The sequence below is a fragment of the Elephantulus edwardii genome, unplaced genomic scaffold (assembly GCF_000299155.1).
Source record: "Elephantulus edwardii isolate Elephantulus edwardi_28Jun2011 unplaced genomic scaffold, EleEdw1.0 scaffold00123, whole genome shotgun sequence".
Lineage (NCBI taxonomy): Eukaryota > Metazoa > Chordata > Mammalia > Macroscelidea > Macroscelididae > Elephantulus > Elephantulus edwardii.
This window is the reverse complement of record NW_006399873.1, coordinates 4855303-4882890: the sequence shown is the minus strand read 5'-3', so window position 1 is coordinate 4882890 and position 27588 is coordinate 4855303. Positions and strand designations below refer to the sequence as shown.

Genomic DNA, 27588 nt, shown 5'->3' with positions numbered 1-27588 from the left:
AGAATCACCTCCCATGTGATTTACTGCCTCTGAAACTGCCCCAAAGGGTCAGCTATGAGTCAGTTCTGACTCAATGGTACATAACAATTTCTGTTTACATTTTTCACAGCTTTACTTTAAAAAAGGATTTTGATTTGCCTTGGTTTTTTTTTTCTTCTCTCCCTTCTTTATAAGAATATGTGTACATTTTGGAATCTAATTTTCCCATCTCGTTTTCAGTTTATCCCTCTGACCAATATAAGACCTCAGAATCACACAAATCATTGTATTTTTCCATTAAATTTTTTACTTAGGAATTGAGGTTAATTTTCAAATAAACTTAGTAGTATACTAACTTCAATCTTGTTGAACAGGAGAAAAATGGTAACTCAGAACCAGAAAAAAAAAAAAGGAATAACAAAAAAGTACAAAAGGAAATTACAACAGTCCACATTTCCTACATATTTTACTATTAGAACTCAGTTTTCTGATTGTCTGAAGAATGGCAATCTATCCATAGATCGTATCATTAGTAGTTTACTGAAATTCTCCTCTAGGGCTAGATAAATGAGATATTGTTTCTTCTTTAGTTGTTGGTTAATGGTCTTCCCTATCTAATAGTAATTAAAAATGAAGGCTATAAAAATTCTTTGAGTTTCAATCATGAAGCATAATAGATTTTCCATCCATATTTCTGGAAATTTGTGTAGAATGAATTTGCCTACGCTCTTTAAGACACTGAGGGCTCTCTCTATGACTTATATAATGTATCTTCGGGTACATTAGAACAAGTTAATATATAAAAAGTTTATTCTCTTTATTGAAAAGGAGTTTTATCAGCTCTTTTTATCAATATAATTATCATTTTTATAATATCTAATAATAGTTAAGGTGTCATTTTAATATGGCATCTAATGACATTGATTTTATTTTCATTATTGGTCCTGTGGTCATCCAAGCTTTTACATTCTATAAACAAAACTTATACAATCATTATTAAACACTGTATTTTACAAGTATTTAGAGGAATATTTGGGACAGATCTGGTTCATAGTTTGCAGGGAGTTGAACTAGTAATACAAAAGTGAATCCCTAGGAGTAATCCAACAGCAGCACAGCTGGAGAAATATGGCTATCTCCTCTGTCCCTGAAAACCCACTAGATGATCAGCTATCATTAACTTTTAATTTTATGTTAATGAGTTTGAGGCTTTTAGTTTGGTTTAATTTTTTATTTGCATAATGCTTCACCATTTATTGACTTTGCTTACGCTCTTTGTTTTTCCACCCATAATTCAGTTTCTATCTGGACATACAAGGTCCTATATTCATTCACAGCATATAATAAATGCTAAATAATTATTGTTGTTATTGTTATGTATTGTCGAGTAGGTTCTCCAGCAGGTTTTCAGAGGCTGCAAATTGCACAAGAGGATATTGTCTATCTTTTCTCCACAGAGCAGCTGGTGAATTCAAATTACATGCCTTTGGGTTGACAGCACAATTCTTTACTTTAGGGCACACGAGCTGTGATGGATACGGAATGATTGTATGTTTTCAGAATAATCAATTTCATTTAATGCTGTCACTGAACAATCATTCGTAAACATTTGTACACACACACAATTATTAATATTGATAGATAAACTTCTTTCAATTTTTATGGTTTTTATTATTGCTGGGTCTAGTCCAGTTAATTTTCACTCATAGTTCCTATATGTGACTTAATAGAACTTCCTTAAAAGATTTTTTTCTTTATATATTTTTATTTTAATTGTGATTTTAACAAAAGTTTACAGAAAAGTTTTATTTTCATTCATTCATTGTTGTACCTTTTTAGCCCTCTCTTCTTTCCCCCTAAAAAAAAAAAATAAAAATAAACAAAAGTAGCTTTTCTTGGCAGTAATCTTTATGGAACATGAGCTCCATTATGTTCTTCCACAGAACCATTGGGTTGATTTCAATCATCAATCTTTCCATTAGCAGCTGTGTTCCTAACCATTGCCCCTTGTTCTTAGGCTTCAGATGTGTTTCATTTTCTGTAACTTGCTTTTACATAGTTTTATGAAAAGTAGAATTAGAACTTTCTCAAAAGATGGAAGCGTGCCTATAAAGGATAATTTATAAAATATTATTTGAGATTTTTATTACCTTGGAATTTTTGAGCTTTCAATTCTTTCTGAGAATTTACTTCATATTTGTAAAATATGATTTAAGGGTTTTTTTATTACTTTGGAATTTCAAGCTTTTGGTTTGTTCTTGGAATTTATTTCATGTTCTTCAGGCAGGAAAGCTGAATTTGTGTTTTATTTTTTAATCCTCATCACTCACTCATTTCTGTTGAAGTAAGAACCAATCCTCCTGAGTTTTCTGAGGCTGTAAAGCCTTTCTTTCTGTTGTGGAACAGCTGATGGATTCAAATTGCATGCCTTTGTATTAGTAGCACAACTCTTTAAGCAATAAGCCACTAAGCTCCCTCTTAACTCTTGTAGCTATTTTCATTTCTTACATTGTCTATAAAACCATCTTTCATTTATTTCATTTACCAGTTCCTTCCTGTTCTAGCTCGCTTCTTGCCCTTTTTTAATAAAGCTGATATTTTTCACTGTTTCAGTCACTTTTCCCTTCTGACTTGCACATTTAACATTTTCCATGGACATCTTAAATTTGTGAGATCTCTGAGTTCACAGGTACATAATTATATACAAACTATACATTTAAAAGTATATAAAGAAAACTATTGACAAAATTTATATATGTTTACTAAATATTTTATGTTTTAATTTACTTGTTTATTATTTTAAGTAATTTGTTTCATGCATATTTGCATACATTGAGTCAGAATTTAGCCTATTAATATTTTTTATAAACCTCATTTTGTATTACAGATCATTTCCATCATCTTTCTTGTTTTGTACATTGGAAGTAAACTCATATAAGCAATTTTATTCATCACATGGGTCTAACAAAAGAAGACTGCCAACTAAAATGTAAATATAATCACTCAATGCAAAGGATTGTCTGCTTGGGAGCATTTTTTTTCCTGCCTCAACATACAGAAGATTTTATAGGTCAAAATTTAAATGGATTAATTTATAAAGATATTGTAAATAAGTCTAGAATATACATATTTTATTTACTCTCTAAATATAATTAAACATTATTTGATACTCATTGTGCCAGACTTTTTTTGGGTGAGTCTGTGTCTTCTGAAATTTTTTAAATCATAATTGGATAGCATCCTTTAGATAATATAGCTTGGACACTGTCTTAGAATGTGAAATTTAGTGTTCATAATTAAGTAATATTGCTAAAGGAAGATAAAATTCAATATAATATTAGTCAATGTCATGTTTCTCAAAGTTTAATAAAATCTTTGCCGTTTTATACTGAGGTCCTAAAAGATACACTAATATTGAGAACTGATTCTTTTTAAAATAAGGAAAATAGAGGGAATTTGGACGTAGAGAACTCCCCCATCATTACTCTCCAAAAAACCCAAATCAAAACAAACAAACAAATAAAAAATCAAAATAGTAAAATACAGTGGACCTCTGGTGACTTAATGGTAAGGTATTGCACTGTCAACCTATATAGGTATCTGATCCAAATTTATTAGCTGCTCTGTAACAGAAAGAAGGACAATCTCCTCCCATGAGATTTACTGTCTCTTAAGATCTACTTGCAAGATCAAGCTATAGTCTGTTCTGAATCAAAAGGTACATAACTACAACATACTGTAGAAATAAATTGTTACAATTTGTTGGTTTTGGTTTCATTTCTGGTTCTATAACTGAAAGATTATATGGCACTCTGTGCATACATTATATGTTAAAAGTAAGGCATTTACATTTATGTTTTTCATAGATATGTTTCTTTTACTTTGAAAAGAACAAATTTGAATTTTATCACATAAAATTTTTATGCATGTATACTGAACTCTCCTTTAGTTGATTCTAACTCATTGCAACTATAGAATGCATAGTAAAACTATCCTCTAGGTTTTCTAAGTTTTTAAATCATTCTTGTCTCCTCTTTCTCTTACTGATCAAATGGTGATTTTGAACTGCTGACCTTAGATTAGCAATCTAATATTTAGCCCACTGTGCCACCCGGACTCCTAATTCATATCCATTTCTAATCGCAGATGGATCTTGGAAGAAAGCATAGTACCAGAGGGCCATTTGTGTTTCATTGAATATGTAAAGGCATTTGACTGTGTGGATCACAACAAATTGTGGTTAACTTAGAGGAGAATGGGAATCCCAGAATATTTGATTCTGCTTATGCAAAACCTTGGCACAGGAAGCAGTCCTCAGAACAGAGCAGGGAAACACTGAGTGGTTCAAAATCAGCAAGGAAGTGCACCAGCATGTGTTCTGTCTCCAGACCTTTAATCTATATGCAGACAGGTCATATGGGAGGCTGAGCTTTATGAAGTATAAGGTGGCATCAGGATTCGATGAAGACTCATCAACATCATGCAGATGACACAACCTTGCTCTCTGAAACAGAGGAGGACTTGAAGTGCTTGCTGCAGAAAGTCAAGGACTATAATCTTCAATATAGATTGAAGCTCAACACCAAGAAGAAAGATTTTCACCACTGGGCCAATTGGCAGCACCATGATAGATAAAGAAGATATTGAAGTTGTTAATAGTTACAGTTTGCTCAGCTCCACAGTCAACGCTCTTGGCACCAGCAGCCAGGAAATGAAAATATGAATTGCATTAGGTAAATCTCTTATCAAGGACCTCTCCAGAGTACTGAGAAGTAACAATGTCAGTCTAGATCAAGATATGCCTGATCCAGGCCATGATCTTCACAATTACTTGCTATGCATTAGACGGCTGAACAATAACTAAGAATGGAGAGAAGAAGAATTGATGCTTTTGAATTATGGTGCTTGAGGGAGTCTTGAACATACCAAAGACTGCTAAGAAAACAGGTCTGTCTTGGAGAGGATGAAACAAATTGTTTCCTTGGAGGCTAAGATTTTGAAGCTCTGTTTCACACACTTGGGGCATGTGGCCAGGAGGGACCGATCCTTGGAGAAGGACATCATGCTTGGAAGGGTGGAGAAACAGCACAGGCTAGGAAGATTCCAGTTGAGAGGTATTGGTACAGTAACTAGGGCAATGGTGGTAGGTGTGAGACTGGCTCAGGACAAGGCAAGCTTCAGAGCTATTGTACATAGGGTCACTATGCGTCACAGGTGACTGCATAGCACATAACAATAACAACAACATCTATATATCTCTTCATATATATATATATATATATATATATATATATATATATATACTGTGATATTACTTTAAATTATCAGTGGTTCCTTTTTAAGTTGTTGAGTTCACTAAGTAATTTCAAATGTATTTTTCATCTTCTAATTTAGTGACAGGGAGCTCATCATCAAGTGGAAAAAGAGTTGTACTGCAAACGCAAAGGTAGGTGTCTCAGAGTTGTACTGCAAACACAAAGGTACGTGTCTCAGATCCACCAACAGCTACATGGGAGAAAGATGGATAATATCCTCCTTTGTGACTTGTAACCTCTGAAAACTTGCTGGAGGCCTCAGCCATGAAAAAAAAAAAAAGAAGAGAAATGTAGCAAGTTATAATTGACTCTCAAGCTGGTTTTCACAAGCTGTGAGTCACACAGGAAAAGATGGTAGATCTTTCTCGCATGGAGATGCTGGTTGATTGGAGCCACCTGCCTCGGGGTGGGCAGTACAACATCTAACCCATGTCTTTGAGATAGCAGTGTTACTCTCTGTCCCTTAGGCCACTAGAGTTGCTGCTTTTTTTTCCCCTTAGTTGAATTCAGTGACACAAGAGCATGGACACACTGTACTCATATAAAACCTACAGAAACATTATCTTTTCTCCTTCAATCCCAAGAGAAAGACCAGATTGAGAGTCTGTTAAATTTAAGTGTAAATTTGTTTAACTAATGGTTACTTCAGTATTGGGAGCTGTTAACATAAATAGTGCTTAGTGAGAACCTGATGAACAGCACTGTAAAGTTTATTTTTTTTTTAATTTCATGCTTGTTGTCATGTTTTATTTCGTGCTTGTTATCATGTTTCTTCTGTTGTTGTTGTTGTTATGTGCCATCGAGTTGCCTGTGACTCATGGTGACCCTATGTACAACAGCCCTAATCCCTGCTCTATCCTTTGTCAATCTTATTGACTCTGACATGCCCATCCCCATTACCCCTTATGAATGAATCAATTATAAATGTAGCAAAAGTCAACATGATGCCAAAGAAAATAGGTGTCAGATTCTATTGTTTATGAATTTATTGGGAAAATTTTATTTTTGTTGCGTATAAAATGTTGTAGTCACTAGGAGTAATTTCTTCTTTTAATTTTAACATTAGGCAAAATCTTGCACTGGACTTTATTACTCAGGCTGGGCATTTAATTTCTTTTACACATAGTAAAATGTCAGTTATTCTGAGACTCAGTAATTGTGACAATTACTAAATTTGGACTAAAAATTAGAATTAATATTTAATGCATAAAAACTTATTTTTATATATTTTTATAAAATTTTCAAATAGATATCTAGAAGAAAAATGCAAACATAGATGCAATACATAAGTAATGTTGGTGAGGAATGCACATTTTCTGGATTTGGTTTTGAATCATATTAGTTCAGGATCCTTCTTATCTTGTGTGTAAGTGACTTGATATGGTCTCTTGTCACACGATAGTGCATGAGTAGTTCTCAGAAAATTCTGAATGGACAATGAGAACAGTAGAGCAAGGAGATTTAATAATATCTTAAAGCCATAGAATGAAAAACTATATAACAATACCTTTAAGAGAAAATATTTCATAGATTTTATTAAAGAACTATTTATTCCTTTTGCTATTCACTAATACGGAATTACAAATCCCATGATCACACTAGAGCCATATCAATATCTACCTATATTTTCATCCTTGATTATTTTTCATAAGAATAATTTTTGTATAAAGCAAAATTATACTAAATATACAGAGTACTACTAAATAATAATAATGTTATGTACAGTCTAGTAGTAATCAACCATTAGCTGACCCTTCAATAGGTTTTCAGAGACAATGAATTGCATGGCTGGAGATTACCCATCTTTCTCCTATGGGGTAGATTGTGGATTTGAACTTTAGAAGAGCAAAACCTTCAATTTGGATTGCATTTCAACATCAGGAAGACAAAAATCTTCACCACTGGATCGATAAGCAGCATCATAAAAGATGAAGAAAAGATTACAATTTTCAATGATTTCAACTTATTTGGATCCACAATCAACACAGTATAGTCAGGAGATCAGGAGACATATTGTATTGGGTAAGACCACTGTCTTGAACCTCTCCAAACCACTAAAAATCAATTATATCAGTTTTAAGACTAAGTTGTGCTTGTTTCAGGTCACAGTCTTTTCCATCAATTGCCATGCCTCTGAGAGCTGGACCATGAATAAAGATGGCAGAAGAATTAATGCCCTTGTGCTATGATATTGGAGGAGAATATTGAAAATTCCATAGACTGCCAAAAGAACAATCCAATGTATCTTAAAGAAAATGTGGCCAGAATGAAGGTGACAAAACTTCTTCTGACATTCTTTGGGCATGTTGTTAGAAGAGGCTATTCTTTAGAAAAGAACATCATGCTTGGAAAGGTAGAAGGTCAACAAAAAACAAGAAGACCTTTCATGAGATAGTCTGGCACAATGACTGTAGCAATGAGATCATGTGTGTCAGAGATGATGAAGATAACACAGGATAGGACAGAACTCAGATCTGTTGGTCATAGGGGTGCTATGAGTTATACTTGGCTTGACAGCACCAAAGAACAACAACTAGATAATAATTGGAACACATTTTTTTTTACAATGTAGAATTTTTAGCATATACCAAATAGGAATAATAAGTTTTTTAACTCTTCATGTTTTCTGTCACTAACAGTTAACAACCGTTTCTTAATTTTGTTTTATTCAAATCATTATTCAGATTGAAAGAATAAAACAAAACCAAAAATAAATACAAAGTTGCTCTTGTTTCATCCATTACAATTTAGCTGTGCAATAAAAATAAAGTTGACATTTACCATAATCAAAATAATAGGATTTCTCCTTAAAAAATTAAAATTGCATGGTTCTATCATAAATATTATTTTTGTTTTATAACTAATTTAGATAATGATTAAAATAAAGTTTATTTATAGTAATTGAGTGGGGTAGCAATTACATGTTTTTATATTTAAACATTTTAAAAAAATACGTATACATAGAGAAAATGATAAAAATCACAAGCTATGACTCATAAAGTTTAGCAAAAAGAGCAAAGCAGGATAATCAATAATACAAGCATTACTAGATATTTTCCCATTAATTATAACTTTACTATTTTTCCAACAATATCAGAATTTGTAGCCAAGACTTTAAGAAGAAAAATGTAACATCAGGATTGGAGGAAGACTCAACAATCTGCATTATGCAGATGTAAACCTTTCTCTCTGAAACTGAGGAAGACAAAGTGTTTAAAAGGTCAAGGATTGAAGCCTTCAATATAGATTTCATTTTGACATCAAGAAAAGAAAGATCTTTACCACAGAACCAATAGACAACATCATGATCAATAAGATAAACTATTGTGGTTATTAATGATTTCATCTTGCTTAGAGCCATAATTAACCCTCTTTACAGCAGAAGTGAGAAAAATCAAAAGATAAATTGTATTGAAAAAAATCTACCGTACAGAGCAATGATGTCAGTTTAGAGGCTAAAGTGCACCTGATCCGTGTTTTGTTTGGTATTCTACATTGCTTAATATGTGTCTGAGGGCTGGACAATGAATAAGAGTGACAGAGGAAGAACTGATGCCTTTGAGTTGTGGTGCTGGAGAAGAGCATTGAACATATTTGCAAAGAGAATAAACAAGTTCTCTTCTAGAGGGTGAAATCAGGTTGTTCCCTGGAAGCAAGGATTTTGAAACTATGTTTCACTACACCCTGCATGTTGTCAGGAGGTTCCAGTTCTTGGAGAAGGACATCGTGCTTGGAACAGTGAAAGGTCAGCACCGGAGACGAAGACTCTAGATCAGATGGATTAACACAGTGACTCTGGCAATGGAGTCAGGTATGTCATAGACAGTGCTAATGACTCAGGATAGTGCAAGGTTCAAAGCTATTGTTCATATGGTCGCTGTGAATCATAGCCAACTCAATGGCACATAAGAACAACAACAATAAGCATTACTACCCCATGGTTTACACTACTGACTTCTCATAAAAAATAAGCTCTATTATGGCTATGTTAGTTTGTACTGTCCAGTTAGAATTGACTCATATCTTATTCTTTCATGGATTTTCAGAGGAATTAAATTGCACAGAAAGAGATTGCCCATCTTTCTTCCACTGTGGTAGCTCTGGTAGTCTAGTGATAAGTGGTAGAACTGTAAATCCAAAAGAAAGTGGTTCACACCCATCAGCTACTCCAGTGGAGAAAGATGGCCCATCTATTTATAGCCTCTGAAAGCCCACTGAAGGAAGGGTCAGCTATGATTCAGTTCCAACTTGTAATATATGAACTAATGTATTATTTTTGTGTTTCTTTAAAATTCAGTAGCCAGTTATTCTTTATAAGGAAAGCTGTCAAAAATCCCTATGTTAATTAGTATGTAAACTAAAAAGACAATTTGATTGCCATATGCTCTTACTGAGTAGAATATCCTTTATAATCTGGAAGTTCTGTTTATGTCTAATCTTTTAGTATTGCTTGATGTGTGACTACACTTACTTACTTTATTGAGTGAAGCATAATATATTAATTTACAGATTTTTTTAAGGAAACAAAAATTTAAATATGTTAACCCAGATACAGAAAATAGTTGAGATGGCTGTATTTTACGTTTCTTTGAGTCTTCGAGGGACTACTGATGGTTTTTTGGTAAGAAGCTGGACTGGAATCCCAAAAGGTACTTGGTTTGAATCCTTGAGCTACTCTGCAGGAGAAGGATGGAAAATCTCCTCCTCCTGTGTGCTTAACTGCCACTGAAAACACAATGGAAGGTCAGCTCACAACATCACAACTGAGCCTTCTGAATAAAATAAAGAGAAAATGTGTTTATCTGAAGAGAGTTTTAAAGGATTAAGATTGTTACTTGAAGAGGAGAGAGTTGGCATAATAGATGTGAAGTATTTTAACAAATTTTGCAAAGATAAGATAGTGATCAGTTAATCTGCTTTTACTGAGAACAAAGAAGAGTAAATGGATCTAAATTTCATCTAGAAAATTTGCATTAGAAATCACAGGAAATATTCTGACCCTGGCCTTTACTCTTAAGGGATTTAGAAAAAGCATATCTTCAAAGTTTTATTAGCTACAGACCTATATATGTCATCTGTAATTTGGTACAATAACAATGAAAAAAGATGACAGAAAAATTGATGCCTTTGAATTATGATGTTGGAGTTGTTGTTAGGTGCTGTCAAGTTGAATGCAATTTAGAGACACTCTTTGAACCAGTAGATCTGAACCTTTTCCTGCCTTGTGCCATTTGCACAATTTCTGATATATTTGAGCCCCAGGCTGCATCTGTGCATCAAACCATCTGGTTGAGGATCTTTCTGTCTTTTGCTATCCCTCTACCTTTCTGGGCATGATTCCTGTCTGCAGAGAATAGGTCCTCCTAGCAACAGGTCCAAAGACTGCGAGACATTGGAGTAGAGTACTGACTATTTATTTGATGAGCTGACACAAGAACAAACATATATGTCTTGGAAAAAAGTGCAGCCAGAGACAGATTATTTCATCTATTATACTTTAAGGATGTTACTTGTGTTGAGTTGTGCCATTTACCATCAAGTTGGGACTGACTCATGGGTGACCTTTGTGGGTTTTCAGAGGCAGGTGATCTCATGAGATGAGATTGCTCATCCTTCTCCAGTGGAACGGCTGGTGGACTCAAATTATGTGCTTTTCGGATTGGAAAGGGACATCATTTTTAGAAAGGTGGAGGGTTAGTGAAAGATAGGAAGACTGTCAATGAGAAGGGTTGACATGTTGACTGCAGAAATAGGCCTAAATATGTCAGATGAAGATGGCACAGAATAGGACAGGATTCAGGTCTGTTGTTCACAGGGTGACTATGAGTCAAACGTGATTCAGATTCAGGTCTGTTGTTCACGGGGTCACTATGAGTCAAACTTGATTCAATGATATGTAACAACAACAACAACTTTAATATGGAACTCCGTTGGCCTATTAGTAAGAAGCTGTACTGCCAACTCAAAGGCACCTGATTTGAATTCCTTAGCTGCTCCATGGGAGAAAGATGGGCAAGCTCTTCCTGTGTGCTTTATAGCCTCTGAATACTCACTTTAAGAATGCCTATGACTTGGTACTGACTCAATGGCACATAGCAGCAAACCAGTAATTATATTTCTGAAAGAATACATTTTCTAATCTGGACCTGACAAAAGGATGAAAAGGTTCCCTGAAAGATATGACTGCTGTTGTTGTTGTTATTATGTACCATCGAGTATCTTGCGACTCAGCCCTAAACTCTGCCCTGTCCTGTGCCAATCGCACTGTCTCTGACACTCCCATCCCGATTATCCCAGTCACTGAATCAATCCACCTCATAGAGGGCCTTCCTCTCCTGCGCTGTTCCTCTACCCTCCCAAGCATGATGTCCTTCTCCAAGGACCGGTCTCTCCTCACAACATGTCCAAAGTATGTTAGAGGGAGCCTCAGAATCCTTGCCTCCAAGGAGCCACCTGGTTTAACCCTTTCCAGGATGAATCTGTTTGTTTTCCTAGCAGTCCATGGTATTCTCAATACTCTTCTCCAGCACCACAGCTCAAAAGCATCAATTCTCCTTCTATCCTCCTTGGTCATTGTCCAACTCTCTGATGCATAACAAGTGATTGTGAAGACCATGGCCTGTATCAAACGCACCTTAGTCTCCATTGCTCTTCTGTACTTTGGAGAGGTCCCTAACAGCAGACTTTCCCATGGCAATGTGCCTTTTAATTTTCTGGCTACTAGTGCCAAGAGTGTTGACTGTGGAGCCAAGCAAACTAAAGCTGTGTACAATCTCGATCTTTTCACCATCCATTCTGATGCTTCCAATTGGTCCAGTGGTGAGAATCTTTGTACAGATTTTAAAACATCTTTATCAAATATTGAGTTTTTCCTCTACTGAGCTGTCTTATTTATCTTATAGCAAGCATTTCTACCTTTGACATTGCGCTATCATCTGCTGAATTTTAAGGAAATCCTTTGTGGAAATTCCTGTGAAATGGCTTAATTGTGGTTTAGGTGTCATTGAATAGATTTTTTTTAAAAAAATATTGATTTGCATATGATAATTTATTACATTTTATTTTGTACATGCATGTTGTGTTTTATACAATCATTCATATACATTTAAGCATATTATTATTTTAAGCTTATTATCACCTTGACTATCAACTTTCATTTTCTATTGCTGTGACAAATATTTTAAATCTATGATATATATTATAACTTTATTTATAACTTTAACCAAAGAGCTAATTTTTTAACTCAATCACTCATCTACATATTACAATAGTAATGTCCTTGGAGCTCTGGTGGCCTAGTGGTAAAAAGCTGCACTGCAATCCCAGAAGTGTGCCCCAATTTGATGGTACACACACACAAAAACAAACAAAGAAAACCCAATAAAATAAGTGTCCTTGAGTTTATTCTGATTAAGAGAGACCCTATGTTAAAAAGAGCAAAATACTATCCACCATCTTCTATCCTCACAAATTTCATTATGCTTTAACGCATTTTTTTAACCACTATGTCAGTCCGTCTCACTGAGAGCCTTTAGCACCAAACCTCTACTTTATTTGATTTGATTCACTCAGTATGTTTTTTGATTTTGTAACTGGTGCTTCAGTGGACATTGACAGTGCAATAAAATAAAATTAAGTCTTCTACCACTTCAATATATTCTTCTCTTTTATCTTGATATTGATTTAGTTGTGAGGATTTGGAGCAGGTTTTTTAAAGTTTATTTTATGGTGAACTGTAGTCTATAGAAAAGGTTATTGTTTTGATTTTCATTAGTGCATGATTCAAATCTTTTTCACTTTCATCAAGTGAGATGGTTCCATTGCATATAGCTTTATATGCATAATTTTCAGATTATACTGTTTATTGGATTATTTGCGTAGTACACAGAATAATTACGGTAAATGGGTACAACCCTAACATATACTTGTCCTATTTTAACCTATACAATATACTTAAAAGAAAAACCTAAACAAATAGCAAAAGTATTTTATTAAACTGCTAGATACCCATTTAACAGTTCTCTGTGTGCACTAACTGGACTGGGTTTCTTATTTGTTTTGGGGGCTTGTTTTGGGTTTTTTATAAAATTCTTATTTTATACTGCTTGACTTACAAAGTTAGTATACATTGCTTTTCACTCTGAGTATTTTCAATTTCCTTTACCCACCTCTTGCTCCACCCATCAAATTTTTTGACCCTATGATTATCCCCCCCCCAATTCCTAACCTTTCCCCATGGATCCTCATACCTGTTTTAATGGTTAACTTTCTATTTATACAATAATCGTTTTATACCGTACTTGTCCTTATAAGACTAAATTTGTTTACTTAGTGTGATACTCCCCAGTCTCTCCTAAGTTAGGTAGTAATTTTCAAAATCATTTCTTCTACATGCTGCATACATAGTATTCCATCATGTGAATGTATCATAATTCCCCAATCCATTCTATTGTGGTTGGACATTTGGGCTCTTTCCATGTTCTTGTGATCTTGAATTAGGCTGCTATGAACATTGGTGTACAAATCTCAGTTTGTGCCTCAGTTCTAGTTTTTTCAGGATTTATTGGGTATAAACCCAAAACCATAAAGTTCATAAGAGACAACCTGGGATCAAGTTTAGATGGTCTAGTCTATGATATAAAGGGACTGCCAATTACAACTCAGTCTGGAGAGAATAAAATTGGTGAATGAGACCTCTTAAAGATAAAAACCTGTGTGCATTAAAAAAAAAATTTTCTAACAGAGTGAAAAGAAAACCAACTAACTGAGAAAAAACATTTGGCAATATGATTTTGGACAAGGGTCTCATATCAAAAAATTGCAGAAACCTACAGGGCCTTCACAAAAAAGAATTATAACACATTACAAAATGGACAAAAGACATAGAAAGACTTTTCACAGAGGAAGGTATTCAGGTGGCCAACAGACACATGACCATGATCAAAATCACTGACAAGAAGAGAGATGAAAATCAAAACCACTATGAGATACCATCTCATCCCAGTAGCAGCGGCAAAGTTTAATAGAACAGGAAGTAATAAATGTTAGAAAGTATATGGAGAAATAGGAACTCTTAGACACTGTTGGTGGCATTGTAAAATGGTACAAACACTCTGGAAAGCAGTTTGGCATTTCCTCAAAACCTGAACATAGAAATTCCATATGACATCTTTTTAAAAAATTATATAGACTTATTGTTGTTACATGCTGTCAAGTTGCCTGCAACTCATAGTGACCCTATGAACAATAGTTGTGAATCCTGACCTCTTCTGAGCCAATCTCATCATCTCCCACACACTTAATCTCATTATTCCAATCACTGGATAAGTTATCTTAGCCAGATTCTTCCTATCCTGTGCTGTCCCTCCACCTTTCCAAGGACCTCTCCAAGGACTAGTCCCTCCTGACTACCTGTCCAAAGTATGTGAGACGGAGCTTCAAAATCCTTGCCTCCAAAGAAGAGCAGCACAGTTTTCACCCTCTTTAGGACAGACCTGTTTGTTCTCTTGGCAGTCCATGGTAAGTTCAACACTTTTCCCCAGAACAACAACTCATAGACATTGATTCTTATATCATCTTACAAAGCAAGTAATTGTGAAGACAATTACTGGGTCAGGCATACTTTAGTCTCCAGACTGACATCATTGTTCTTTAATACTCTAGAGAGGTCCCTGACAGTAGATTTTCACAGTGCAATTTGTCTTTTTATTTCCTGGCTGCTAGTTCCAAGAGTGTTGATCGTGAATCCAAGCTGTAATTGTTATCAATCTCAATCTTTTCTCCCTCTATGATGGTGCTCTCAGTTGGCCCAGTGATGAGAATCTTTATTTTCTTTATGTTGAGCTTAAATATATATTGAAGATTGTAGTCTTTTACCTTCTGCACCAAACACCTCAGGTCCTCCTCAGTTTGGCAAGCAAGGTTATGTCATCTGCACACTGCAGGTTGTTGATGAGCCTTCCTCTAATCTCTCCTCATAAATTTCAGCCTTCCCAGTAATCTGTTCCACATATAGACTGAAAATTTACAGAGCTAGGAAGTATCCTTGATGCATACCTTTCTTGATTTTTTTTAAACACGCATTGTTTTCTTGCTCTGTTTTGATTACGGCTTCCTAGTTGTAGTATAGGTTTCACAAGAGCACAATAAAGTTTTCTGGGATTTTCGTCCTTCTCAAGGTTAGCTACAATTTTTTGTGACTCCAGCAATTAAATGATTTTGCATAGTCAACCAGACACAGATAGGCATTCCTCTGGTACTCTCTGCTTTTGACTGAAATCCATTCAACACTGGCTGTAATATCCTAGTGCCAAGACCTCTTTCAAATCCAGCTTGCACATCTGGCAGTTCTCTGATAATGTACTATTCCAGTTGCTTTTAGATAATCTTCAGTAGGATCTTACTTGCTTGTGATATTAGTGACATTGTTCAATAATTTTCACACTCTGTCAAGTCAACTTTTTTTTGGAATAGGAATAAATCTAGATCTCTTCAAGTTAGTTGACTAGGTAATTGTCCCCCAGATTTCTTGGCACTACTGGGTGAGCATGTCCAAACAACATCTGTTTGTTGAAATACATAACTGGTATGATATTAATTCCTGGGCCTTGTTTTTTGCCATTTTCTTTTTCTTACCCCCCCCCGCTTTTTTTAAATTATTATTCATTTTAATGAAAGTTTACAGAGACTTTGGATTTCCATTCATTCATTGTTGCACTTTTCTCCCTGCCCAACCTTCCCCACCCCCCAATTCTCTCTTCTTTTTGAAAAAGAAAAGAAAAATTCTTTTATTGTTTTACAATACCTCCCCCTCCCTCAAGTCCACCTTCATTCTGGACTCCTGTCATGACAATACTTAATCATATATCCTTTTTTAAACAGTTATCTACCTCATATGTTTCAGTGCAGTATCCATAATTTATCCCATCTTTCTCAGTCTCCCCCTAATTCTGATGTCAGTCCCATTTTACAACAGTGGCACTATGCAATATTTGTCCTTTTGTGACTGAGATATTTCACTCAGCATAATGTCCTCCAAGGTCACCCATTTTGTATAGTATTTCATGAGTTCTTTGTTTTTCAGTGCAGCGTAGTATTCCATTGTGTGACTATATCACAGCTACTCTAACCATTTGTTTGTTGATGGGCACTTAGCTTGTTTCCAACTCTTTGCTGTTGTGAAGAAAAACCTGATAAACGTGGGTGTGCATATATCTGCTTGGGTGGCAGTTATGGTTTCTTTGGGGTATATTCCCAGTAGTGGAATTGCTGGTCAAATGGTCTTTCTATTTGTAACTTTTTGAGAAAGAGCTTTTCATAGTGGTTGCACCATTTTACACTCCCACCAGTGAATAAGGGTTCCAATGTCCACAAACTCAATGACATTTGTTGTTTGTTGTTCTGTTAAATTTTGCTATTCTTACTGGGGTGAGATGGTATCTCATAGTTGTCTTGATTTGCCGCTCTCTTAGAGCTAGGGATTTTGAACATTTCTTCATGTATTTGCTTGCTATCTGAATGTCTTCTTTGGTGAAGTGTCTGTTTATATCTTCTTCCCATTTTTCAATCAGTTGTTTACCTTTATCTTCTTGTGGTGGCCAGTTTCTTAAGAGTAGTTTGAACTTCCTTCTTCAACATCATTGCTACTTGATTGTATGTTTCATTAAATTCTTCTGTGTAAGCCAATTTTTCTTGATACAGTGACTTGGTGTACTCCTTCATTTTCTTTGAAGGTCATTCAAGGTCATCAAGTGTTGTAACTCTTCAATTTGTTCTTCAGTTCCTGTAGTTCTTTCAGCTTAAGAAATGCTGAGGGAGTTTGTCACTTTTGATTTTCTGACTCTGTTTGCACATTTTATTATAATACTTTGCTTTGTTTTCTCAAGCTCTCCTTTGGTATCCTCTGTTCAGATTCTTTGCTTTGGCTTTTCAGTACTCTAGTATAATATTCAAAGTCTCTTCTGACATCCATCTAGGTCTTTTCTTGTGCTTCTGTCTTTGTAATTACACTTCACATTCTTCATGAATTATATTGTTTCTATCCTCCCACAGCTCATCTAGTCTTCGCTCATTAGTGTTCAAGGCGTCAAACATGTTCCTGAGATGGTCTTATTTTGGTGGAATAGACTAGAAGTCAAATTTTGATTCTTTTTAAAATTTTTATTTATTTTTTTTATTTAAATGAAAGTTTACAGAGACTTAGGTTTTCTAGTCATTCACTGTTGTACCTTTCTCCCTGCCCACCCCCTCCCTTGCCAATTCACCCCTCTCCTTGAAAAGAAAACACCTCTTGAAGTGTTCCAGATGATAACCAGTGTTTTGATTATTATTTTTTTGGAACTGTATATATTCTTTCCACTTCTAATTTTTTATGCCTCTTGAATTATTCAATATTTTGACTTTTGAATTTGTACTATTGCAACTCAAGGCTAGACATTTTTTCCTTCATTACTCTAGCTTGAATATTATGGAGCATTAAATTCCCTTTTGTTTTTTAATTCTAAGCTTTTAAAAATCTTCTGTTTAGCTCTTTCAGTTCATAATTTCTTTCTTTCACTGTAACAATTTTGTGTTAAAATCTTTTCAAAGTCTTTTCTGACATCAGATTTAGTCTTTTTCTTACTTTCCTGTCCTTTAAATGACCTGTTGTTTTATTAATATATTACGTTATTTATGTCATCTCATAATGCATTTAGGTTTGGGCCATTAGTGTTTAATGCATCAAATCTATCCTTGAATAGTTCTTCAAATTCAGTGGAGTATATGAAGTTTATATGTTGGCTCTTGTGCATTTGTTTTATTTTCTTAGTTTTAACTTGTTTGCACTTAAGTAACATCATCTGTTCCCGGATAGACTCTGATCGTGTTCTAACTAAAGATATTGAGACTAGCCATCATCATTTTCTATAGATGTAGTAATTTTAATTTCTGTGTATTTCATCTGGTGAGCTTCATATGTATAGTGACTACTTATGATTTTCAATAAAGATATTTCTAATAAAAATGTCATTGGCCTTGTAATATTCTAACATGCAGTCTCTAGTATCGTGTCTATACTAAGGCCATATTTACCAAGAGTTGATATTTGTTCATTTAAAACATTTTTATTGCTATTATCAGATTTTGATGATCAGATCTTGACTGCAAGTTTAAGGAATTTAAACTGCAGAAGTTAGTAAATTTTGAACTTACTCATTTTGAAATTACTGATTAGGAGATAAATTCTAATTTTAGTTGCAGTAAATGCTCTTTTATATAGGCTTATGGATATTATAATTGATGCTGTTTTATTTCAGCATAGATATTATATGGACTTTTCACAATGAATGCATGTCATTTCTCTTCAATTTCTCTATCTCAACATAGAATATATGATTGCTTGATTCAAAGTGGCTAATAAGAGTCCTTTTAAGTTTGCTTATGCCTAGGATATTGATTTACAGTCATTTAATTTCACTTTTGACATTTTTATGTTTTCCTAGATGCCTCTGGTAGTTAATGAATATTTGCAGCTATTGTATGAAACACATTGCGAATGAAAGACTGTGTGATACACATTGTACATGGATGAAACATAGTGTATATGAATTTTTTATGCAAGCCAATGTAAAACTTTTTAAAAATAATATTTTTTAAAAAAATAATAACTGCTGTTCCTTCTCATCTTAAATTTTACTTTCTTTGAGGAAGTATTTCTTCCTCAGTTTTATTCTGAGTACTTTCCAGCCTAAGGGTCTCATTTTCCAGCACTGTATAAAGTTATATTTTGCTGCTACTCATAAGATTCTCATTGGTTATTTCACTGGGAGCTCCACTAAAATTGATCCACCGTAAATGACCCAGCTGATATTTTAAATATGATGACATAGCTTCTAGTATTATAGCAACATAAAATTAACACAGTATGACAAGTTGACAGAGAAGTGGTGGGAAATGACTTGAATTAGATTAAAGAGTAGGAAGTAAGATATCCTTGAGTCACTAATAATGAATTTCATTTTTATTTCATTTAAAAAGAAAAGACATAGTTAATTACTGAAGGAGAATTTTATTTCTAGTCTTAAATGTAGCAGTGACATATCCTTTTATAATTATTTTGTAAGTTAGCAAAACAAGCCATATGTGGACTATATTTTGAGTTGATTTCTCAAGCATAGAATAAAATGTATCTTTGTTGTTATTGTCATCAAGTCATCTACAAATTATAGCAACCCTATGCACAATAGCTATGAATCCTGTCCTATCCTGAGCCAGTCTTACTGATTCTGATACACCTAATCCCTTCATTCCAGTTACCATGTCAATCCATCTCATCTGAGGTCTTTCTCTCCTGTGCTGTCCCTCCACCCTTCCAAGCATGATGTCTATCTGCAAGGATGGATCTGTTCTGGCCACATGCCCAAAGGATGTGAGATAGAACTTCAAAATCATTGCCTCCAAGGGCAATTTTGCTTTCACTCTCTCCAAGACAGACCAATTTTTCTCCTGGTGTTCCATGGTATTTCAATACTCTTTTCTAGCACCACAACTCAAAAACATTGATTTTTCTATCATTCTTAGTCATTTTCCAGATCTCTGATGTATAGCAAGTAATTGTGAAGACCATGGCCTGAATAAGCACATCTTAGTTTCTGGATTAACATTGTTTGCACTTTGGAGAAGTCCCTGACAACAGACTTCCCCAATGCAACTTGTCTTTTGATTTTCTGACTGCTTGTGCCAAGAATGTTGACTGTGGAGCTTAGCAAGCTGAAATTGTTAATAACCTTAATCTTTTCTTCATCATGATGCTATCAATTAACCCAGTAGTGAGAATTGTTGTCTTCTTGATGTTAATCTTCAATCTATATTGATGAAAACAGTCCTTGACTTTCTGCAGCAAATACCTCATGTCCTCCTCAGTTTTAGTGAGCAATGTGGTGTCATCTGCATAATGCAGGTTGTGGGTGAGTCTCCCTGCAATCCTGATCTCACACTCCTCCTCATAATGGTCAGCCTCCCAAAGGATCTATTCTGCATATAGATTGAAATGGTATGGAGACAGTACACATACCTGAAAACTCTTTTCCTAATTTAAGTTGGTAATACAAAAGCATGACTTAATCATACCCTGAAGTTGGTTGTACTGTAGGGTGTCAGGTTGCTAAGGAAAAGTTGGAAGTTCTAATGAACCAACAGTTCACATGGGGAATATGCAGCAGCTTTCTCCTGCAATGATTTACCATCTCAGAAGCCTTATGGAGAAATTTCATCTTTTAGTTTTTCTGTTAGAATATAGTTAAGAGCAATGAATTTGGATCTTAACTAAAGTAGAGGAATTATCAAATGGGGGATTTATTAGATAAATATTAAGTTAAAAAAATAACAGTAGTACCTACCACTACTACTAGCATACCCAGAAAATGCCCATTTTATTGGCATTAATAAGTGATATAAAACAGTAAAAAAGGACCAATCTTCTATTTACCAAAGTTACCAAAGTTATTTTCTTTAGTCAAAGATAATCCAATAAACCCTAGGGATTGTATATTATAGTACAAAAATTGGTTTCAGATATAGAAATATTTTAAGATTATAAAATATACTTAATTTTATAAAGACAGAGATTATTTGGTAATAGGAATCACTGGGATGAATTTTAATGCCTTTAAATTAAAATTAAATAAACAAGTAAGGCAAATTGTTTTAAGTTTTCTTTTGCAGTGATATGGAATTTGTAACATGACAGAAACTCTTATTTTCTGGAGAGTGAAAGAGATTTTGGGTTTGGTTTTTTCCCCTTAAATTCTGGTTTATGTAGGTATTAGTTTTAGGAAATATCTGGCATTTAATAATTTAATTTTCATTTCCAACACTCAAATTTGTGGTTGATTCTAGGGACATAATCACTGATAATTTAGATTGCTTTCTTTGTAAAAGAACTCATAAGAATTATAGTCTCTTGAAGTTTAGAGAAAATGTTTTACTATGTAGTGTGATGGATGATTCTTTTTTCTTTAAGTAAAATAATTTATAGTAAGCATGTAAGGAATTGCTCTGGCAAACCATGTAAGGAATTGCTCTGGCAAACCAATTTTAAGTAGTTCAAATCCACCAACTGCTACATAGGAGAAAGATGAGCAATCAATTCCCATGTGATTAGTTACCCCTGAAAACCAGCTGGTGGGTCATATATGTATTGTTATGGCTCAATAGTATACAATAATAATAAACATATAAAATTATATTGAGGTTAATTTTAAGTATCTATCTTATACTAAGTAAACTGCAGTGCAATCCCCAAAACATACTTCGAACCACAAGTTGCTCCTTTGGAGCAAGGATGAGCAATCTCCTCCGTTGTGATTAACTGTGTCTGAAAAGCCGCCAGAGGGTCAACTTTCAGTCTTGACTCTATAGTATATAACAACAACAACAACAACCGCATACTAAAGGTTTCACATTCAGCTTGTGAAATTAATTCAGCTCTTCAGTTTCATAGAACTGTCAATGTTGTTGTTAGGCACTGTTGAGTTGACTACAACTAAACAAGATACCAAAATTAAAATAATAGTACTAAATGTAGTAATTTTTTGTACTATTATTTATTATAAAATAGCAACATGATGCTTTTACATTGGTAAAATGTGTTTAATAGGCTGCTTTTAGTAGATCCTTCTAAAAAGCTAACAAGAACAGGGCGACCCACATTTAACAATACATGCTACTGCACATCTATTATATTTCAAGCACTGTGGTCTTCAGTTTGTTTTCATAGAATTAGATTATATAAATGTCCTCAAGATATGTTGTGCAAGAAAGTGATTATAGTTTATGCCTGTAATAAAATGAAAGAGAAAAAAAATCTTAATTTACATTACAAATGTAAAAACTGAATAGACTTAAATAGTCCTAAGAGCTGTTCATTGGAAAAATAAAAATGCTGTCGTAATTCTGTCTGAGAGCATAAAAGGAAATGGATTAATTTAATTACTGGTGATCACACATAACCTAATGCATACTCACTCAGTGTAAGGATGTCATATCTACTGCATGAATTAAAATTATCACACCAGGTAATCTCTGTCTTGTCTATTTTAAACACTGATTTTTTTTTCTTCTCACCTTCATGCATACCTCTAGGCTTCTCTATTCAGGTAATTTTTAAAAAATGAATAAACAAAACTTGGATATATTTCAGTATTAGAAAAGTTTTTATTTCCAATACAATGTATTTTTTAAAACATATAAAAACCAAACCAAAACACCCAAAAAGACTTACCCCAAAACCCCAAGTTGTGCATTTTACCTATGCTGTTTTGAGTACAATCACAGCAACTCTATGAACAACAGATCTGAGCCCTGTCCTATTGTGAGCCATTTTTATTTGTCTTAAGACTTAAAAACAAACAAACAAACAAAACCACCAAAACAGCTTTAGTTTGCTTGGCTCCACAATCAACACTCTTGGCACCAGCAGCCAGGAAATTAAAAGATGTATTATACTGAGGATGTCTGCTGTCAGAGACTTCTCCAAAGTAGAGTAATGATGTCAGTCTGGTTCACCATACAGGCCACGATCTTCACAATTACTTACTATGCATCAGAAAGTTGGACAATGACTAGGGATGATAGAAGGAGAATTGATGTCTTTGAGCTGTGGTGTTGGAGAAGAGTATTGAATATATCATGGACTGCTAAAGAAATGAACAGGTTAAACTTGGCTGTTCCTTGGAGGCAAGGATTCTGAAGCTTCGTCGGACATACTTTGGACATGTTGCAAAGCAGGACCAGTCCTTAGAGAGAGATGTCATGCTTGGGAGTGTGGAGAAACAACACAAGAGAAGAAGACCTTTGATGAAATGGATTGACTCAATGACTGAGGTAATGTGGGTCGGTGTGTAAGAGACAATAAGATTGACACGGGATAGAGCAGGGTTTAGGGATGTTGTACACAGGGTCATAGGTGACTCGACAGCACGTAACAACTACTTAAGAAATGCTTTGTAAGTATTTATTTTTACATTATTTATTTTACATATCTTCTAATCTTAGTCTCATGAAAAGATTTTTTTTTGTTCTCGTAGTATGCATTTACTTTCATTAAGCTCGTAGCCTTTTATGTGTTTTTATAGGAATGATCCTTATACCTAAGAATCATTATATTGCAGCTAAGCATCCAGTCTAAAGTCAGCCTGCCAGAGATCAAATACTGATCCAATTACTTGTTTGCTGTGTGACCTCTGCCATTTCTTTAACCTGTCTGTAACTCTGTTTTTTCTTTCCTAATCTATGATAAATTCATTATTGAAATAAAATTATTTAATATATTTAAAGAAATCTGTTCCTGGCTCAAAGGATACCTTTATTACATATATGCTCAAGGCAAGTGTATAGTCAGTTAAAATTTCAATAGTGACACCAGCCTGTGTATGGAGAAAACGAAAATTCTGCACTTCGGCAGGCAAATTATGCTTCCATTTGTTCCAAGAAATAAATCAGTTTCCACACTTTCTTTTCACAATATGTTATCATTTTAATGGTAGCATATAATCTGCATGTTTCACATATAAAAATAAAAAATAAAAATTTTTATTCATAAAACTGATGGGACAAATATATAAAACGAAATACTTGATTGTAAATAAAGATTATTAACAGTATAATTATAACTTGAATTTCCATGCAGCACCATCTTACTTAATGTGTGTTTTTACAGTTAGTGACCACACTTGACTGTGTACAAAAATGTAAAAATAATCTGAAAAAGGATACTCTAAATATAGTTTAATATTTAAAATACCTCAACTCATTGCTGTTAAGATGGAACAAACTCATACTTTATCCTTCAGCAGGTTTCTGAGGCTGTAATTGCATAAGAAGAAATTGCCAAATTTTCTTTCTCAGAGTACTCGATGGCTTTAAATAGACAGAAAGGTGGCCTTTGGCTTAGCAGCAGGAGTCTAGGCCACCTAAATGCACTGTATTTATAAAAAGCCACATGTCTATCTATGAAGTTTATAGCAAAAGAAGTAACATATCTCTTCAGGTAAAAAATTTTAAAACTGATAACCAATTGATTCCCATACACAATGTGACTTAGATATATTTAGATAATTTTATTTTACTAGCCCCTTTGTGAAAATGTTGGGCTTAGGTAAAACACTGCTTACTCTAGGAGTATTTTTATCATTGTGTGGTGCACCAAACTAAAAAACCCTAAACTCTTTTCATAGGTTAGAATTGGCAGCATAGGTCTTCAAAGGCTATAATATTTGTCACATCTTTGTGCTATGGAGCATCTGGTGGGTCCCAAATGCTATTTGGTTAGCAATCGAGCTTTTAAAACACAGATGTCTTAAAATCATCACCAATAACAAAATAACTGAAGACAAATTTTTAGTGGAAACTAGGTCTTATGGACAATATTCCAAAGACATGTATTCCTGTTATGCATCAATAGGAAACTACCAGATGTGCAAGATGAGTTTCGAAGAGACCACGGGACTAGAGATATTATAACTAATGTTATTATAATATTTCAACTAATGTTAAATGGACCTTGGCTGAAAGCAGAGAATACCAGAGGAATGTCTGTCTATGTGTGTTTCATTGGCTATGCAAAAGCATTTGAATGTATTGATAACAACTGAATGTATTGTAACTAACTCTGAGAAGTATGGGAAACACAGAACACTTAATTGTGCTTATATAACCTATACTTGCACCAGGAGGCAGTTGTCAGAACAGAGTGAGGAAACACTGCATGGTTCTAAATCAGGAAGTGTGTACGCCAGCGATGAGTCCTACCTCCATCCTACGTTCATACCTTTTCAATCTATATGCAGAACAGATCATCCAGGAGGCTGGACTCTCTGAGAAAAGAACGTGGTATCAGGATTGGAGGAAGATTCATCAACATAATGTATTATGCAGATGACACAACCCTGCTTGCAGAAACTGAGGAGGACCTGAAGCACTTCATTCAGTAGGTCAAGGACTATAGCTTTCAATATGAATTGAAGCTCAACATCAAGCAAACAAAGATTCTCACTGCTGGGCCAATTGGCAACATCATGATAGACAATAAAGAGAATGAGATTGTTAACAGCTTAAGTTTGTTTGACTTCCAGGAAATGAAAACACAAATTGTATTTACAAAGTCTGCTATTAGAGACTTTTCCAGAGTACTGAAGAACAATGATGTTAGTCTGGAGACAAAGATGTACCTGATCCAGATCGTAGTCTTCACAATTACTTGCTTTGTGTCAGAAAGCTGGACAATGACTAGGGATGACAGAAGGAGAATTGGTGCCCTTGTGCTGTGGTGCTTGAGAAGAGTATTGAATATACCATAGACTACTAAGAGAACAAACAGGTTCATCCAAGAGAGGGAGAAACCAGGCTGCTCCTTGGATGCAATGATTTTGAAGCTTTGTCAGGCATACTTTGGGCATGTCCCTTGTAGAGTGACAACTTGCTTGGGAGGGTGGAGGGACAGTGCAAGAGAGGAAGACTCTCAATGAGATGAAATGATTCAGTGACTGGGGTAATGGGTGTAGGTATGTCAGAGACATGGTTGGCACACGATAGAGGAAGATTCAGAGGGGTTGTACATTGGGTCACTGTGAGTTGCAAGAGACTTGATGGCACATAAGAACAACATCATAAATATTAAATGAATAGTGTCCTTATTAGTTGCTGTACAGTCTTGCTAATTCATGGCAACCCATGAGCAGGGAACAGAATCTTGCCCAGTCCTGCTGGTTTTGGTTGCCAGTAGTGACCCAAAAAGTTTTCATTGGTTGACTTTGGAAGTAGATAGCCTAACTTTTCTTAGTTGTACGTCTTAGTCTGCATGCACCACATTCAGTGATTTGTTTGTTTGTTCATGAAAATGCAATTACCTGATGCTCCTTATTTTTCTACCCAACTTTATTTTTATATTTTTGCACTTTTATCTCTGAAACTGCCACAACACTAGTAGGTGGTGTCACAAGTTCATTTCAGGAATTACTAAGAAATCACTCAAACATTATTTTCTGATTATGATTTATCAAGCTCTCTGTGTAAATCTCATATTAGTAATGCTTTTTTAAATTTTTAATTTCATATTTTCCTTGTGAATTTACTATAATCAACTGCAAGTAAGAACTTCTCAAGTGCAGCAATTTTCAATATTATCTTGTGGTTTTAATTTTAATTTCCCACTTACAGGTAGCAAAATATTAATTCTATTAGAATAAAGTACCTCTGCTTATGTTTGGGAAAACTCACTCTGTTCACATTACCAAGGAAAGACTCTTAGAATTGAACTTTAGAGCCAATAGTCAGGCAAGATTTGTTTGCTTTTAACTAATTCAAACAAAAAAATATTCTAGGAGTTACGTATAGCAGTACCAAAAGCACTGAATTACAGATGATAACTAATATGCTGATATGAATAGTCTAGGTTGCTAAATATATGATACATTCAGGAAAATAATAGAAACTAGGGCATTGCTACTGCTGTGTAGCATCGGGTCAATGTTGTAAACTGTGCCATTCTCACCATCTCCAAAGACTTTGAGTTCCTTGTAACAGTCACTGTGTCAATCTATCTCATGCCTCTCTTATGCTAACCCTCTTATCTTTCCAAGCATGATATCCTTCTCCAGGAATTAGCCCCTACTTACAACATGTCCAAAGTATAAGTGATAGGGTTTCACAATCCTTGTCTCCAAAAGTGTCTTAATTTCACTTTCTCTAGGATAGACTTACTTGTTCACTTGCTAGTCCATGGGATATTCAGTATTCTTTTTCACCTTCACAACTCAAAGGCATGATTTTTTTCTTCTGTATCCTTAGTCAGTGTGCAACATTTGGATTCACAACAAGTAATTGAAAAGATCATAGTTTGAATCAGACACACCTAGTGTTTAAACTGATATCAATGCTATTGTTGTGGTTGTTATGTGCTGTAGGGTCATTTGCGACTCGTAGTGACCATATGTACAACAGCTCTGAACCCTACTCTATTGTGTGCCAACCTTATTGTCTCTGACACACCTACCCCCAATACCCTAGTCACTGAAACAATTCATCTCATCGAGGGTCTTCCTCTCTTGTGCTGTCTGTACACCCTCCCAAGCATGTTGCCCTTTTACAAGGACTAGTCACTCCTTACAATATGCCCAATGTATGTCAGACAAAGCTTCAGAATCCTTGCATCCAAAAAGAAGCCGGGTTTCACACTCTATTAAATGGAACCAGAACACTTGATCATGCTAATGAGAAACCTATTCTTGAACCAAGTGGCAGCAGTCAGAACAGAGCA

General features: G+C 34.7%; 1 protein-coding gene across 2 annotated transcripts in view; it reads left to right on the top strand.

Annotated features, from left to right (window-relative positions):
- PCDH10 (protocadherin 10) overlaps window positions 1–27588 on the top strand; it is a 70404-nt gene that overhangs the window by 22102 nt on the left and 20714 nt on the right. Inside the window, exon 5 of one of the 2 annotated variants that reach the window (XM_006893118.1) lies at window positions 2867–2907. The exons of the other annotated variant lie outside the window; for it this stretch is intronic. Coding sequence (XP_006893180.1) covers window positions 2867–2907 — 41 coding nt within the window. Of the gene's footprint in view, window positions 1–2866; window positions 2908–27588 lie in introns of those variants that run through there. 2 annotated transcript variants of the gene reach the window in all.